At 33.9% G+C, this 17502-nt stretch overlaps 1 protein-coding gene across 1 annotated transcript in view; it reads right to left on the bottom strand.

Annotated features, from left to right (window-relative positions):
- LOC124633330 overlaps nt 1-16922 on the bottom strand; it is a 31648-nt gene extending 14726 nt beyond the window's left edge. The window contains exons 1-3 of the mRNA XM_047168519.1: nt 16594-16922; nt 8019-8213; nt 2671-2835 (exon numbers count right to left, since the gene is read on the bottom strand). Of these exons, the coding sequence (XP_047024475.1) occupies nt 2671-2835; nt 8019-8205 (352 nt within the window). The 5' untranslated portion in view covers nt 8206-8213; nt 16594-16922. The remainder of the gene's footprint in view (nt 1-2670; nt 2836-8018; nt 8214-16593) is intronic.
- Nucleotides 16923-17502: the final 580 nt, after the last annotated feature.

Below are 17502 nucleotides of genomic sequence, written 5' to 3'. Positions count from 1 at the left end.
GATTCTTGAAACTCAAAAGTTAGAAATAAATTAGTCTGTTACCTATAACTGCGACTATTTAGCAAAAAAACTAGATGCACTAACTCAACACCGATGAAGTGGAATAGAATAAACTCCTAGCTTTATCTGTTTACTTTTTAAATAATCATGCGAGTTTACAGCGAACAAGACTATTCTTTGGAAAAGTTATTGCTACACAAGTGGTTCCTTTCCAACACAAACTGTGAAGAGAAAACCGTGAACATAACGACAGATTTGTAGGTGTTAATAATAGGTAAACACATTGTGAACGATTAACTGCTTGCGTCTGGGCCAACGCGCTGAATTTACGAGGGAACTACAGCGCGCGTCATTTTAGCCAAATGTACAGTTTTGCACACCATTCAACCGTTGATAGCATGACGTAGAATATTATTAGTTTGGTAGCACATGGGTTGAAATGGGCGGGTGTTAGTGTTTAAATGAGGACTTTAATTACTAGTCGTATCTTATGTAACCCACATCTGCCTTGGCTGCGTGATTGTTTTAAGGAGTCACCGTTGCTCTGTAACATAAGAGGCTAAGCCTACAGCGGGAAAGGCATTTAAATATTTTCAACTTCCGACCCAAAAAATCTCTTTGCTACCTATAACCATTAGTTGCAGCATAGAAATAGAAGGCACTTCCTATTCATTTAACGGAAATGATAGAATGCGATATTTATTTGTATGTCTAATACACTCAGTTTAGACAAAGTTTTCGGTTTAATGAAGTTTATTTTCTTATTAGGACTGTACAGTTCATTTAAAATGAGATGTGCATAACGAATTCAATTTAAATATAGTATAGTATCACTAGCGCTTATTACTAATTAGTTTTTGCCAGCAGATTAGCAGATTTTGGTCATGAAAAGAAGTAAGGTGCTTATGTTTTAAAAGGAAAGCTATGTATTGGTACTGATAGCAGTAGACTGTTACAAAATATTAAAATTAATAAACTCTCTCTCTGAGCCAAAATATTGTGTTTCGGTCATTAATCTCCTCCAATGTATCTTTGTCAGCCAAACATGTCAGTGTTTCACGGAATCTTACAAGAAATAACGCTCAAACTCTCAGAACTTTAATTTGAAATAATTTCAGGCGACATAATCAAAATTAATGGGCCCTTGAGATAATCTGCGATAAATTAAATAGAGCCATTAAAATGTTGCCTATTAGCGCTTAGGTATTTACTATCGGGGATATTTTTAAAAGAAAATACATTCTACCAACTTTTAGAATTCTTTTTTGGAGTATAATGAGGAAGTGATTAAAGATAGGCCTATTGGATAATATAATTTTAAAACTGATTTGGTGTGATGGGTTTTGTTATATCTTATGAGTAAGAAGCAAGTCTGTCTTCTATTCCCTAACAAAACCATGTATAAAGTGACATTATCGGAATGAAAGAAAACAGATGCACTTCTGTGCTTCGAACATAAAGTAACTTCGGCCTAAAAACAAAGAAGAATGTCTCTTGTCTCCGTATTCTATTTATACAGCAAACGAAGGATAAATTTAATTTCAAACTCATTAGGAGCAGTTTCTGTGTTCGTGATAAAAATACTTTAGTTGGACGCCATCGCAATGAGATGAGATCTACTACTTTGTTATACGACTTGTTTGTAAATTCTTAATAGACGTAACTATATGTATAGTTGATGTTTATTTTCGTGACTTTATCTACAGACAGTTTTTTGGACTGTGCTGAACCATTTCGATTGATAAGCATGTCAAAAATAAAGTTCATCAATGACGAATTGTGTATATGTAAATAAACTATTTCAAAACCTGGAATCGTCTCTTATTTCTTTTACTCTAACATCAACCTTCTATTCGCTGACAGACTGTGAGCATTAATTTAAGATTAAATGTTTAGTGGATTTTAACTAAGAAACGAAAACAACGCTACAGTAAAGTAAACCAGCGGGAACTAATGGACAAACCGAGTGAGCAAAACCAGAAGGTGGCAGGGAAAAAATAAACAAACACGAGTTTGCTTCTGAACCGTGTAAAACTTCACGTGAGACTTTCAAACATTTCACATTTTTTATGTATTACCTACAACACTGTTTTTCAGTCGCTGCCAGCCGCAGCTGATAATTTCCTCGTGATTTTTTTGTCGACTTTTAAAATGGCGTAGCATTGTTTAGAAATGGACCGCTATTCGCGTCAGCGTCAGTAAAAAGCGGTGAGTTTTCAAAGGAATGTGAACTAGGCTAAAACTGTTGGAAGCTTTGGTCTAATAAAACGGTTCATTGTTTGAATTTACTAATGCACAGTGGACTGATTATGCTAAACGGTTTTTAATGCTATAACGATCGGAACTTCCTGTGGGCTGATAGCGAAAATAGAAACACATAACCACATAATATGAACCTCGCTGATGTAGTTATTAAACTAAAATAGCAGCGTGAAAATATAAAGCTTTCATGAACATATTTTATGTCATAATTTTATGAAACGAATGTCATCAATAGTTTGCATTTCTTCATAGATTTACTAAAAAAAGATACAATGAAGAATTTTAAAGCAATAAATCAAGAGACGTGTTTCAATATTTAACGCACGAAATATGCCAAGTTTTATATAATCATGTCACATAGTTTAGTCACTTCATCATTCAAACTTTCTACGTTGATTTTGTACTTACTTGTAATGAAAGTTCCCTTCAATCCGGTAATATTTAGCGGCGCTTCTTTCGCCGTCAGTTTCATCGTCACGAATGTCTTGTTACTCGGTTGGAAGACGTATCGACACATCTCCCATACTCCTGTGTCACTTGACATGAAGTACCGGCCAGTGGGCAGGTAAATACCTGAGAACAGAGAGCATAATATTAGGAAGGGAACAATCGCTCGTGTTAATGACTCCGCGCAATCGTTTGGCAAAGATCCAAAGTAGTTAGAGAGTGGTAATTAATATAGATCAAAAACATAATTCGATGTTCACAGGTGCCAAGTTGTTTTACGTCGATTTGTGAAGTGGTTTAAAAATGTTGTAGCGTGTAATTTGATGGCGGAATTTTAGGCCTCCCGGTATTTGTAACACTGCTTTTTTCTAGTAGGTACGTTACGATTAGTCAGCTCTTATATTAATTGTTATTATGTCTGTTTCTGTTGGGTTAAACTAGTGAAATATTTTTTTTTCTCTCCGAAATCGATATCAGAAAATGAGTAGTAATCTTATCACAGGTCACGGTCATAAGCAAGTAGTGGACCGTCACATTTTCCGATTTTTTTCCTCGAAAAGTATCAAAAAGGCTTATACTAAAAATCTTATTTCCTTAATCTTCATATTATTATTTATTTGTTCTATTTAAAGGAAATAAGAACAAATTAAGCTTAAATATTCATAAAGATTTTTCAAACATTTAGCATTTCCCTGTCTTAAATGATTAGTTGATCCGAGTTACGAAAAATGGGGAATCATCAACATTTTTCGCAAAAGTTATCTTCACAGTTATCGTTACAGGAGAAGGGCTAGAACTTTTCGAAACTTTTCCCGAAACAACAATATTTCACTTTACAAACTGTGTATAAGGGATATAAACTGAATGTTTGTATATGTATGAATATCATTGAATTTATATTTTACACAATTTTAATTACAAATGAAATATTATCCTGTAATGTGTTAAAATGTAAATATATGTGATGTAAATGTGTGGTGTGTGTGTTGTAATGTGTGTGTAATGTGTAAGTCGTGGTGGCCTAGTGGGTAAACAACCAACCTTTCGAGTATGAGGGTGTGGGTTCGATTCCAGGGTCAGGCAAGTACCAATGCAACTTTTCTAAGTTTGTATGTACTTTCTAAGTATACTTAGACACCAATGGCTGATAAAAAGGTGAAGGAAAACATCTTGAGGAAACCTGGACTATAAAGTCTGAAATCACCAACCCGCATTGAGCAAGCGTGGTGATTAATGCTCAATCCTTCTCCATGTGAGAGGAGGCCTGTGCCCAGCAGTGGGACGATAAAAAGGCTGTAACAATGTGTTCTAGCATCACACTTTATGAAAACAAGATTGCTTCTTATTTATTTATAAGTCTTCAGCTAGTCATTTCAGGTCAGTTTCGACATAAAGTTACATTGTTCCCTAACTAGGCTACCAAGTCATATGCAATTTTAATGCAGTAGCTGCATTATAATGTAGCATACTTTATGCATAAGGTACACGTAATACCAAGTTTGAAACTAGCTCTACATGGCTTTAAAATATTCTTAAAAATATTCCATGCATTTATGTATTTTTACAGTAACTGATTTAACTACAGGATACTATAAGATATGGTAACTGATACTGGATGCCATGGCGTGTTAAGATATTTTGTCTTTTATGGCAGACTTATTAAGTATAACAAGAATGTCTATTTTTCTGTTTGCAGTCAGTTCATGGTACAACATGATTGTAGGTGGCGAACTATTTACGCTCCAACAGAGTGACTGTGACGCCATTGCCTCACAAAAATGCCAGTTCAAATCGTCGAACACCGCCCGTGTATCTGGCAATAATTCAAAAAAAGAATACAATGCAAGTTATCGCGTTAAAATCTCCATGCTCCATAACTTCGCCTAGCCGTTGAAAACAGAAATAGACCAAAGGCCATCGACCCCACTGCCATACGTTTGTAATTAATTATAAACTGCCCAACGCTTAGAATAAGGTTTTCCTAAATTTAAAACAACAGTAAAGTTATGCTGCCGTGTTTGACTATGAATAGAACGTCTCATCACTTCCTACGGATGTCGTAATAAATGAATGATGAAATAAGCGTGAATATCTTTAGTATGAACAGTTTCTGCATTCACGTAATGCTGACATCCACTATCTACTTATAACTAATTTTAGAGCGCAGCTTGCGCTTTTTCGGATTAACGGATTTGATAATGAGTCAAGATGTTACGATTATTTTATATTGAACACCTATTTATAGTCAAGCTTATAGTTCTCGAAGGGGTTTGCACTACAAAACTTGTGCTTTAATAGGTGCGATATTTTTATATGTGATAAGTTCCAATCTATTTCTATATATAATACTAGCTTCCGCCAGCGGCTTCGCCCGCATGGTGTGTTAATAAATAGTAGCCTATGTGTTAATCCAGGGTATCACCTATCTACATACCAAATTTCAATCAAATTGGTCCAGCCGTTTTTGCGTGATTGAATAACAAACATACATCCATACATTCTCACAAACTTTCACACTTATAATATAAGTAGGAAAGTAGGATATAATATAAAAAAATATATAACATTAGCATACATACTACAATCTTTTCACACTCGCCCGATTCGAAACTACGGGGGGACGGAAAATCCGCCGTAGGGAAAACGTAGAACTATTAACATAAAAATAATAAAAAAAACATTCCCTCATGTTCAGAAACTAAATTCACTGTTAGAAATCGTATGCGGATTGTCATAGATTTTATCCGATGTAATTTAATACGGCTGTAAAAATAGCAGAAAAAACTATTACAACATACCAGACTGGACTCATCTAGTTGTCATCGCCATAAGGTTTCCCTAGACATTTGTAAAGTCGAACAAAACAACGAACAATTTTAAATGTTTTGTATTAGGTACAACGGGGTTATCGGAATGTTGTAATTCAAAATATTGTCTTAGTGTTAAAGTCAATAATGCTCTTTGGTTGGTTTTTGTACATATCCGATAGTATGACTATTTAGATGGGTATAAAATAGAAGTGAGTGACAAATATGAAAGCGGTACAAAAAAAGATTTAGCGATAAAACTTAGGCTAAAAATAATCGTCACAGCTGAAAATGATTTGTTATTTCTTATCCTAGAATCGAACTATATTTATTGGCTGAATAACCAATATTAATTTCAACCTTTATAATAGATATATAATGGTTTCTATTATTATGATAAACGATATAAAACAGACAAATCAACTTGGATGGTTTTATCTATACAGAACCAACGAACTGAAGTACGCGAGCGATGCCTGAATAAATATTTACAAATGTAATGAATCGTACTTGATATAAATATTACATTATCAGATTGGTTCCATCTTGCGTTACGATGGATACAATAAATATGATGATACATAGAGTCGAATATCGTTTGAATTTATTGGTGTATGTGTATATTTCTATTATGAAAAAAAGTGTTATGATCATGTACTCTAAATTGAAGTTCCCGATACAGTAGTCGTGCTCAACATTATTACCTATCCTATCAGATACTTACATAAAAATTATAAAATACTAGCCATCTTCTTGCAGTTTCACCCGCGTCCCGAAAATGGATAAAATATATGCTACTCGGGAAGAATGTAGCTTTTCAACAGTGAAAGAATTTTTCAAAGCGGTTCACTACATTCGGAGCCTTTAGGGTACAAACAAAGAAACAAAAATGTTTCCTCTAAATTATATTAGTATCAGAAGTATAGATCAATAATTATATGTAGAGTGAATCACAAATTTTGTTTGCATTAAAACACCCCTTATATTAAAACATCCAGTGTATTAATAAATGTACATGCATGCAATTCTGACAGGTTATTTACATAAATTGATGAGTTTACATACATTCTACAACGCCACATGTTTGGCGCGTCTGAACTGAGTTGGCAAATAACAATGTTCAACTATCGGAATTATTCCCCAGTTATGTAATTGTAGGCTCGAAATAAGTTCCTGTTGGCTCCGAACAAACCCAGACTGTGTTTTGTTATTTTCAAATACGATATCTTTTAATCGAAAATAATTTAAAAAATCTACAATTCTCCGATAAGGAAAGTAGCCTTGGACGTTCCAATTTACTTGAAAGGATTCGGGTTTACTTTTTCTAAATACATTCAATATGTTTGATTGTAAATATGTATTGTCAATATCTATGTAAATAAACTACAAAACATATGTTTGATTAGATATTTTAATTAAGGCTATTCAATATTTTCAAAAAGCATTTGCTGTGCCCAACAGGGTCCATAATTGTTTCTTTATTTTTAAAACATACACTAACTAATTGTACATTCATTATGGAATACAATAAAGCGTTGTGTATTGATATACACTGAAGGAAAAGCAATAAGTCGATACTTCCCTATTAAACGAAATAGCCAAACATATATTTTTTTATTCAAAAAGAGCTATACTATAGGTAAAAGTCATGTTATCAAAATTATAATAAAAGTTTAATTTTAGCGAGTAGAAATACGGTATCATTCTGCCTAACGAGGCAAGTGCCAATGTGTTTCCACAAGCACATTCATCAATCATTTCCTTCATGTAGGTATTCGCTACTCTTTGAGTTTATATCCTTGTCATCCCGCAGTGATTATAATATATGAACTCGTTTTAGAACAACCGTGTAATTATCGCTATTTATATGTCATTGGGAATCATTGACGTAAATGAACGAATAAGTAAAATATATCCGGTAGAACATTACTGTTTAGTTTTGTTTAAGTTTTGGCAATATGTATCGATTGCACGTAAATGATGTGGTCTCCTGTAATTGAGAGCGCACACTTAACCTGAACTATGAAATTACATAAATTGTGTACTTGTGTTGACTTCTGTTGGCGATCCTAATAAATAAATAAACATCGGATCATTTTGTTGAAATTAGAGTAGGAAATGATAATTGTAATCACAATTAAAACTTGAATTGTTAAAACATAAAAAGTCATGACAATTCAGATATCAAATACCTATAGAACTTGTCTACTACTAGGCTACTGTTATTAGTAGCCACAAACTTTTAGTCGGTTGATAGTTTGTTTGAGCTCATAAATCAGTTTGAAAATGAATGGTAGTACGCACATTACTAAGATCGGGTATTTACTGAATCAGACCGACTGAAAACTTTGGTTGTTAACAAAAATTACCAACCATCGGGACAACTTTTGGCCGACTGTTTTATCTGCAGTGTGTGGGCACAAGACAACAAAAGTGTATCGGTATGTACTTAATTCTAATCAGCCAGGGGCTGCAATAAAAATATTGAAAAATAATACATACCATTACCACCTTCTATATGCACCCATTTTTCTGTGCACACCGCAGCAATCCATAAGAAAGTGCAGAGCCCTATGAAACATGTGCAGCCGAAGAGAATTCGTCTTTCTATGACTAAGGCTTGGAGCAACGGGCGTCTTTCTGCAGCCCCCACCGAGGACGCTGTCGACATTTTATCTGTTTCCATCATTGTTTATTCTGTAACAAGCAAATAATAAAATAAATATAATAAAAAAATCGTGTATTTTTGCTCAAACACAAGGACAATATTAAAATACAGATCTCGATACCAAAATTATTTTATTAATTTTATTATTTATTTGACACAGGTATTTAAGGGCCATAGAAAATACCGTATATAAATTTTAAAACATTATCTTACATATTTTATTTAAAACTACTTAAAACTAACGACTAATTTGTTTGAACGCATCTACAAAACCATTACTAAATCTTTATTCTCAATAATTCACATGGTTCTAGATAAAGGTTATAATATGTATAGAGGTCGTTCAATTCCCATCTGCTCGAGTCGTAAACGACGATTAAGAGATAAGCTAAGGTTTATATCCAGTAGTATACCCGTGGTAATAAAACTTTAATCTGTTACTTGCCAAATTCGGTGGCACACCTTAAGATTTAAGTACTTTATTAAGCAGATATTTTTGTATTTTTTTATGGCGTGTTTTCCTTGAAGCAGGTATATTAATCAAGAAATATAAGCAAATTAAAATAATTTAGGCGATCTGAATAAACTTCCTTTTAGTTAGTCTGAACTCCTCAATATTTTTAATGTTAAACTTATGATATTTTCTTACACCTTTTATTCCGCTCAAATAACTTTAAAAAAATATGTTGAGTATAACTAACGCTCTTCATTATATGAAATAGATAGATTTTACCTTTATGTGATATGTAGATGTGTAGATACACCCTAGCTAACTCCAAAAAAGGACATTTTCATCCCACCATCTCGGAAAGAGTAGTTTTACCCTTTGATATCTGAGCGCAAAAGCCGTTTTTATCCTCTAGAGCGGCAAAGTGATTTGAATTTAGAACATCGTGTGCAATACTCCATTTGTGACAATCTTGATAAGACTTTTCAAACAAAATAATACATACTAAACAAATAAAATACTGCTTAAAATAATTATTCAATTAATTAAGTATTTTTTATTATTGTTTTTACATAGATTTTTAAACTCATTTCATTTTTAAACTGGGTTTTCAAATAAATGAACTTTAATAGGTACTTCTTTTTAATTTGATACTCATATGTGCGCGCCATTTTGTTTTTATGCATTTAGTAATTTCCTCGATGAAGTGGGATGAAATTATTATTTTTTATTGTTTTGAGGACGATTTTAAACCTCATAACATTTTTACACAGAGTTTTTGCATAAATAAATTTTAATAGGTACATCTTTTTCATTTGCCATGTGTGACGTGCGTGCCATTTTCTTTTTTTGAGTTTAGAAATTTCCTCGAGGAGGTGGGATGAAAAGTTACGTGTTACACTCGAGTGCAAAGATTTTTCACCTTGGGCTCTTTTGATTCCCTCGCTATCGCTCAGGATTCTAATTATTGAAACACTCGCTACGCTCATGTTTCAATTTTAGAATCCTTCGCTTGCTCAGTCATCAAAATTGAGCCCGCGGTTAAAAAGCAACTTTGCACTCTTGTATAACAAATAACTATTAAACTGCAAACAGTCCACGGTCGGTGCAATCCGCCCGCAACGTCGGATAGGTACCTAAATAAAAAGTTATTTTACCTTTACATATAGTATCGTGTCTAAGTTCTGATTATTTATAAAAATATAGATATTCATAACAATAATTATCCATCAAATGTCGATTAGTAGTTACTTAATACGGAAACGTGTCGTATCTCTATCGCATATCAATCTTACAAAGCTCTTCCGTAGAGATGATACCCGTATCGAGGATAGAGGTTCCTTCACACTATTATTTCACAGAAAGCTTATAGATGTTTCTTACTGAGATCTGCATGATTATTTAGTAACAAATAATATAAACTGCAACTAATAAGCATGATAATACCAATTCTTGCAAAATCCTCAATTAGCTTGAATTTTGCTACGTAACTAAGTATCATATGTGAATTGAATACCTAAGTCAATTAAAATGGATGTTACAAATGACTTACATTTTGTGCGTAAGCTGCTTATACAAAGGTGCTTATCGAGAAAAACAAAATTTCATTGGAAATATATTCACGACAGGAAACTTATCATAAAACAATTGAAAAATAGTTCCGGAGCTTTGGCATTCACTATAACTAGTTACAAATAAATTAGCATCACAAAATGCCGCGACGATAGTTATTTACCGTCTGATTCTCATTCTTACAGCAATTTTTATTTCTAACACCGTTTTAATTTTAGACATTTTCAATGTCACGGTTGCTTTTCGCAGTAAAAAAGACATTATGTTGTGAAACAAACGAATCTGACAATGCTTATAATTTATCTAGCATTCGTTTTTTCACGTCATGAGTAGTACACATAATGGTAATTCAAGTAGGTAAATGTTGTCTTCATGTACGTACATTGTTCATAAAACGAAAGAACAATAAGATTTATATTTTCTGAATAGAATAGAATGTTAACACGTGCTCTTGTATTCTTATTTCTAAAGAATTTGGCCGATTTGTACCTATATTATTTTCATAAGAATTTTATTATAGCTTACGTCGATAAATTATCAGATTAGCAAGGTGATAGTGGGGTGATTGGCCGGGATTCGGTGGGGTAAAGTCACTCGTAGGACCGTATGTTTTTCTACTAAGTATCATCCTAATCTTTACTGGTGAGTAAGAGCTTTTTTTCCGATGGCAAAAATCATCAAATGACCTCTCCCGCTGTGGGTTAGCAGTGGTGAGGAAGTGTCAGACTCTTACTGACTAAAAACCCATCGTGTTTCTTAGGCCTTTTATGTACCAGAGCCGCGGTAACTCTTTCGAACAATCCCGCAGCCCCGGCAGGCCTTGGCTCTGCTGGGCCCCGCTGGGGTTTGCTGACGTTACTTTGAGGATGGTGAATAAGAGCCAAGGGCCAAGACAAAGAAGTGCGATTCGATCGATCATAAGGTAAAGCAACGCTGGGCGCGTTCTATCCGCGGATGAGTCATGACGAGTACTACCGTGTTTCGGGAGGTACGGGAAACGGGTGGGTGCCAACTGGCATTTAAAAATTGTTGGCAGTTGTTTCGGGTAGTCAAAAGTCTGACAACCAGTCTTACCAAGGGATAACCGAAGGTCCGGTTAACTGGGTTGAGGAAATCAGATAGGCAGTCACTCTATGTAAAACACAGGTACTCAGCTGCTGCGGACTGTTACAATGGAAGTCGACGAATCCTCTATAATCCTTAAAGCTTTTTTTTATTAGAAAATGTGCCTATGCTAGAATTGTCTGCAGCAAAATAGCAGAGTGCAACAGAAGCCTTATTATCAAGACAAATATATGACAAATAGATAGTAAATGTTGTGCATACCTGTAAGTGACATATTTGCACTGTAAACACATACGTATGAAACTAAGCAACTATACTTGTTTTGAAAATATATTGTTGGTTTGCCTGAATAAATAAATAAAGACAATTCCAGGAGCTTTTTTTCTTCGTTGAAACCTTTGTACGCGTTTCATGCCACGGTAGCACTTCAGTTTTGAAACCTGAGTTTCATACCACTATTGAGTTAGATAAACAATAGCCTAACTAAAATATATAAGCTTTAACAAATAATACAAAAGAGCTTTTAAAAGCCATAAAATAAAAGAAAAAATTGTGACGTCATAACGCAAGCAAACCAGTCTAGCTGTCTAAAACTTCGTCCAGGCATATCTATGGAAAACTTGGCTGGTTACGTCTTTTGTAGTCAAAAGTGACGTCAATGAGTTGTCAGCGTTGTAGGTACCAAGTTCTAGGTACGAAGATGCCATTTTAATGACTCTCCCAAAACTAGAGTATAATCATTTTGCTAGACTGAACTGTCTTTAAATTGTGGAAATGGAATCGATAGGTTTTTGCCGAATCATTTTGAGCGTTTCATATTCAAAAGGGACACTATTATTTAGGCTTCGCTGTCCGTCTGCACGATTCTCTGTGAACAGGCTGTATCTCATGAATATTGATCGACAATTGAAATTTTCACAGATTATGTATTTCTATTGCAACGTATATTATTGTTGATATTTTGATTTACTTTGTTGTCCACTATTTGCTGAGATACTATTAATTACTGTTACATTTATGTAACTACAAATATAGGTTAAGACTAACAAAAGTATATTAGTGGAGTTTTTAACCAGTCTGAAATATACTGAATGGTTTCGGAAACGAAGTATTTTTAACTAAATACAAATAAATTAACAAAAATAACTCTTATGTAACAAAAATATAAATAAAAGCGTAGATGTTTTTGGCTGAAAGATCACAAAAGTCACATGCCTCCAATTCAAGGAATTTTAATAATTTATTTTAAATTATAAAACAAAACTTTGTGAAACGAAACAATTCATATAAATGATGGAAATAATGGGATACCAATGTGTCCAACCCTTTGATTATTTCCAACCATATATTCAAAAATGCTTTCGAAAACCTTCGACTAACTACAGCTTTTTAAATAAGGTACCTACGAAGTCAATTTAAGTATCTGTCAGATATCAAATATTTTAAAGTAAGATATTAATCATCAATACAATAGATGAAAAGCGATGAAACTAGGAAGCTACCTACTTTTGGAATGGACAACTAAAATCCATTCTATCTACATTTTTGACGTTCATAAGTGCTTGTTAAGTCCTAAATGAAATAAATGATTTGACTCTGATATTAAAAACTAAGTATTAAGTCGAAAATAGAACAGTGACATAGCAGCTCAGTGAATATTCTGTAGTCGATGGTGCTTGCAAAGGATTTTATTAATCGCCTTTGCCTTTGGGCGTCAGGAAGTCCGGCGACACCGCCATTACAGACGCCGCTTAATGTTTGCCGACTTATAGATGTGTACTTATGTATAAGGCTTAACTATAGTACATATATCGGGTGTGTCGTCCATAATCACATTAAATGAAATGCGTTAATATACTGGTTAATATATGTCGATTAACACAAACAAAAAAGAAAAATACGTGAAAATAAAAAAATGAATTTTTCAAACAAAGTAAATAGAATAAAAATGTGCGAAAATTAGAACACCATTTAAAAGTCAGTCATCACAAACAACTGAAATTCTCCATTGAAAACTGACAGCTGTCAACTGATCAAATCATTCAATAGTCCTAACTTTATCTTTGCTTTACACATGGTGTTGTAAATTATAAAAACTAAAAGTAACTCCTGTGGTTAAACCACTGAATGGATTAGGTTATTTTTTTTACAATTCGCCATAGAATATCATAAAGTATATGCGATAGGATTTAATGTGATTGTGAACGACACACCCTGTATTTGCATGTGGTTAGGGGGTAGTGTTTGTTTGTCAGCGTTATTAATATGCACTTAAAGTGAAATAATACAACGAAGGATTTCCTTTCTAGCGCCAATGGTTTCAGCACAAGTTATTCTTATTTCAGCACCGATCGGTGCCTAACTTTGGTCAAGAAAAAATAATAAAAAAATACATTGAATTTTATTATTCCATTCTAAGCACTCTGTTTCGAGTATACTAAGATCTTGATTTCGATTTGTCTGATGTACCTATATGTTATTATGTGTCCGTATCTATTGTACATTTGCAATTTTAAGAAAAACATATTACGATGATTTTAGTTTTTGTTCGAAAATTCCATAGGTAAGTACTAAACAAATATGAATGTCTACCTGTGTTAGTCCTTATACCTTAATAACAGCCTTTTTATCGTCACACTGCTGGGCACAGGCCACGTAGAAGGATTGAGCTTTAATCACCACGCTTGCTCAATGCGGGTTGGTGATTTCAGACCTTACCTATACTTAATGCACTATAAACCCGATCAGCTCAAGGAAACAGGACGAAGCTTCCAGAGATTACATAACCGGGCTCAGAATTAAGTTTAGGCCTAGTATACATCGGTGGGCTAACGTTGATGGGCTAGCTAATGAAGTTGGTTGGAGTATTAAATTACATTGCTAAACTATCTCCGGGGAAACGGGTATACGAACCTTCATTTATAATGATATCGGAGTTATATTCGTCGCTATTATTATTATTACACACAAAAGCGATATTTACTTTTCGTAAAAAAATGTATCTAAATGTGAACTCTGATACATATCGGACATTAAAAAGTCCAAATATAATAAATACTCAGTCTGTAGCAAAAAAATAATCAAAACAACAATCTCCTTCCCAATTATCACATTATAGTGTTTATAAGATTTTTTCACATTGAGAGGTATTAAACTGTCAAATTATTCGCCAACGTTTAATAGAATCGTACGCACTATGTGTTCTATCGTCCATTATACTTTACATCTCGAAGACACATGGACGCGAGCCAAAGGAACGCATACGAAGCGATGTGTGATAGCGTATCTCAACATTAGTCACAGTATTTACCAACCTGACATTTTAACTAGTGCAACGATAGTACTATTAGATGCGGTTCAGCCAGACAAGTATTTAACGCCAATTATTCTATCTGTTATCTCGTTAAGAAATAATAGGTATTAGGCACTTATCTTATTCTACCGACTACGGAACGGACAAAAATTAATAATATGACACGTGGTAAGGGTTTTTACATCTACATCATCAGGGTCTAATATACAGTAGTCCTGTGTTTCAGGAGAGAGTGTATTTTATATATAACGAGCTGTTTTCAGAGGTTTCACGAGTCTCCCGTGGGAACTACTTTTCGTGCCTGGATAAAATATAACCTATGTTACCGGGAAATACCTAGCGTAGCTTCCCAAAGTATTTTTTTTTATTCAGTCGGTGTAGTTTCGGAGCCTTAAGGTTACAAGCAGTAACTAGATTACTAATAGGCAACAGTGCTTCAAAAACGAAGAAAGTTGTAAATTGAACGGAATTAAAATAGCTAAGTATGTAGCTGTCAATAACACTGAATAAATAAAAGTCCTAAATGTCATAACAATAACTGATACGATAAAAATCTGTTAGTACAATCAATAGGATCAGATAGGAGTCATCCAATATGCGAGAAGCACAACTTTGATAACGTTATCGCTGACTAATCCATTTGTCAATTGTGAAGGAACATAGCTTTTAGTGTCACTTGAATATTTTTATTCTCTATAGGAATTAGAATGCAGCACATAGCATGGAATTTATTAAAAGGATTTTTTTCTAGTTTGAATGAAAGAGTTCCCTCAGCCGCGAATCTGAAACCGAGAAGCCTACGCTTAAAGCACGCACACTTTTCTTAGTTCCAATTGAGTACCAATAAAATAAATCTCCGTTTTGCTACTTTAGGCGATGTTCAAAGATAAGCTATGTTTTAAAGTAAAATAATACGAGTTTAAAGTCAGGCAATCATTGAATAGAATAATGTCTAAATGCCTGGGAACCAATTTTATTCAATATAGTTGGGAAAAGACTAGGCAGATGATGAATACTTTGGATCTTCCCTTAAAAGGACTTCAGAACACAAACTTGGTAACACTCAAATGAATAGCATCTTAACTTTGAGATGGTCTGAATTTTAAATGTTACCACGATCTTTGCGTTTGTTTGTTTAATTTCAAATCTCGGTTTCAATATCTTATTAATCAACTGTACACTGAGCGAGTTCACAAGGGCCACTTACTGTGTAGTATGTAAGGATATATAGTTAAGTTATAGTTAAGGAAATATTTGTAAGTATGTACTATGTCGATGCGAAATAAATAAATAAAAAGTTTTTAGCATCTATAAAATACAGTAATTTTTAATATTCTGAAATTCCTATCAAAATGCTTAAGTAGGTACGTAGGTAGTTTTTGCATGAAAGAAGAATATACCTCTAGATATTGTTCGTCCGAAATGCAAACTGAAGGATAGGTGGGTAACTGTGCTGTGTAAGAAGCGAGCATATAAGTATGCCTCAGTTCTTTTCATAGAATTTGATAACCGTGCAAGGCAGATATTTTCTGACCTATCTTACTAACTAACACTGTAAACGCAAATGTCTGAATGTCTTTATCTTTGCACGAACCAAGTAACTATTGAATAAAATAAATAAAGGAGATATTCAGGAATATGCTTGTGTAAGTTAGTTAGATATAAACTTCGTTATCAAATAAGCTGGACTAAATTAAGTAAAAAAGGAGTGTATATAATGACAGAATATCCTAATTGCCTATCTTCATTACTTAGCTAAGTATTTCTTTACTTTTCAGATTATTATGAATCACCCATAAAGTGAGCAAACGCCTATGAGAATCATAAAGTGAGCAAACGCCTATGAGATTTTCAGATAATAATAGTGATATAGTTACTTACAATACAACAAAATTTGAAATCTTTAGTTGACTTCGTATTTAAATAGACAAATATACAAAGTAGCATAATAATGAAATAGAAAACAAATTTTCAAACACTGAGCCAAACATCTGAAAGAATTAAAACTTACCTGTTGATACAGCCGAGAAACGTTGCCAGATCCGTAGTACTGACGAGATATCATGAATATTTAATGACTCCGGACATCTTTCACGGTGATTATGCTAAACGTATATCAATAAAGCACGCCTATAACATTATATTTGTTGTTTTAGTAGCACAAATGAACACACACTATGTTTTCGAAGTTTTAGTTTTCGCGTTTATTAACCGGGAGTAGTATGAGCTGCCCGAAGTACGAGCGGGACCTGAGTTCGGGAAAAGTGTTAGCGCTCGGCCGGCGACTCGACAACTGAAGTGAGCGCTGCGCCAACTCGCCTGTTGCCGGGCTACCGAACCACGATCCTCCAATATGGCACGGCCGCCGCCGGCATCGCTACTTTTCTTTGTATAACTTTTATAAAACAAACGAAAGCTTCGGACTTTGATACCTTCAAGTTTATTTCTTAGTAGACTACTTGATAAAGAAATAGATCGAGGCTACCTGTACACTTGTAGACATCTAGAGGTACAAGTCTACAGTTATTAGTTTATCAATAAAAATATGACATTGCTGTAATTAAAAGTTTTTTCTTCTGTGACAGTCCTGGTCGACCCTAGACTGAAAAAAAGAATTATACGTCACATACAATTTTATTCAGGTTTTGAAAAACTTTGTCACCTGAAAGTTGTTTGACTGTGTAGCTAGAGTTTTAATTTTAATATCATTCACTAAATAATAAAAAATAACTTATTAATAAAAATAAAAAAAAAATGATTGAATTATTAATACTTTTTTTATTTACCGCTGCGTAACAGTACAGCGCAGGGTTGTAATCACGGAGGAAAGATAGGTAGGGGAGACACCATAAGGAAGGTGGGTCAGCAGGCACTCTCTTGTAGGTCACAGTAAAATATGATAAGCGTGATCAAAATGATC

Source organism: Helicoverpa zea, chromosome 9, assembly GCF_022581195.2.
Source record: "Helicoverpa zea isolate HzStark_Cry1AcR chromosome 9, ilHelZeax1.1, whole genome shotgun sequence".
NCBI lineage: Eukaryota > Metazoa > Arthropoda > Insecta > Lepidoptera > Noctuidae > Helicoverpa > Helicoverpa zea.
The sequence above is the reverse complement of the archived record's forward strand: the minus strand, read 5'-3'. Positions and strand labels throughout refer to the sequence as shown.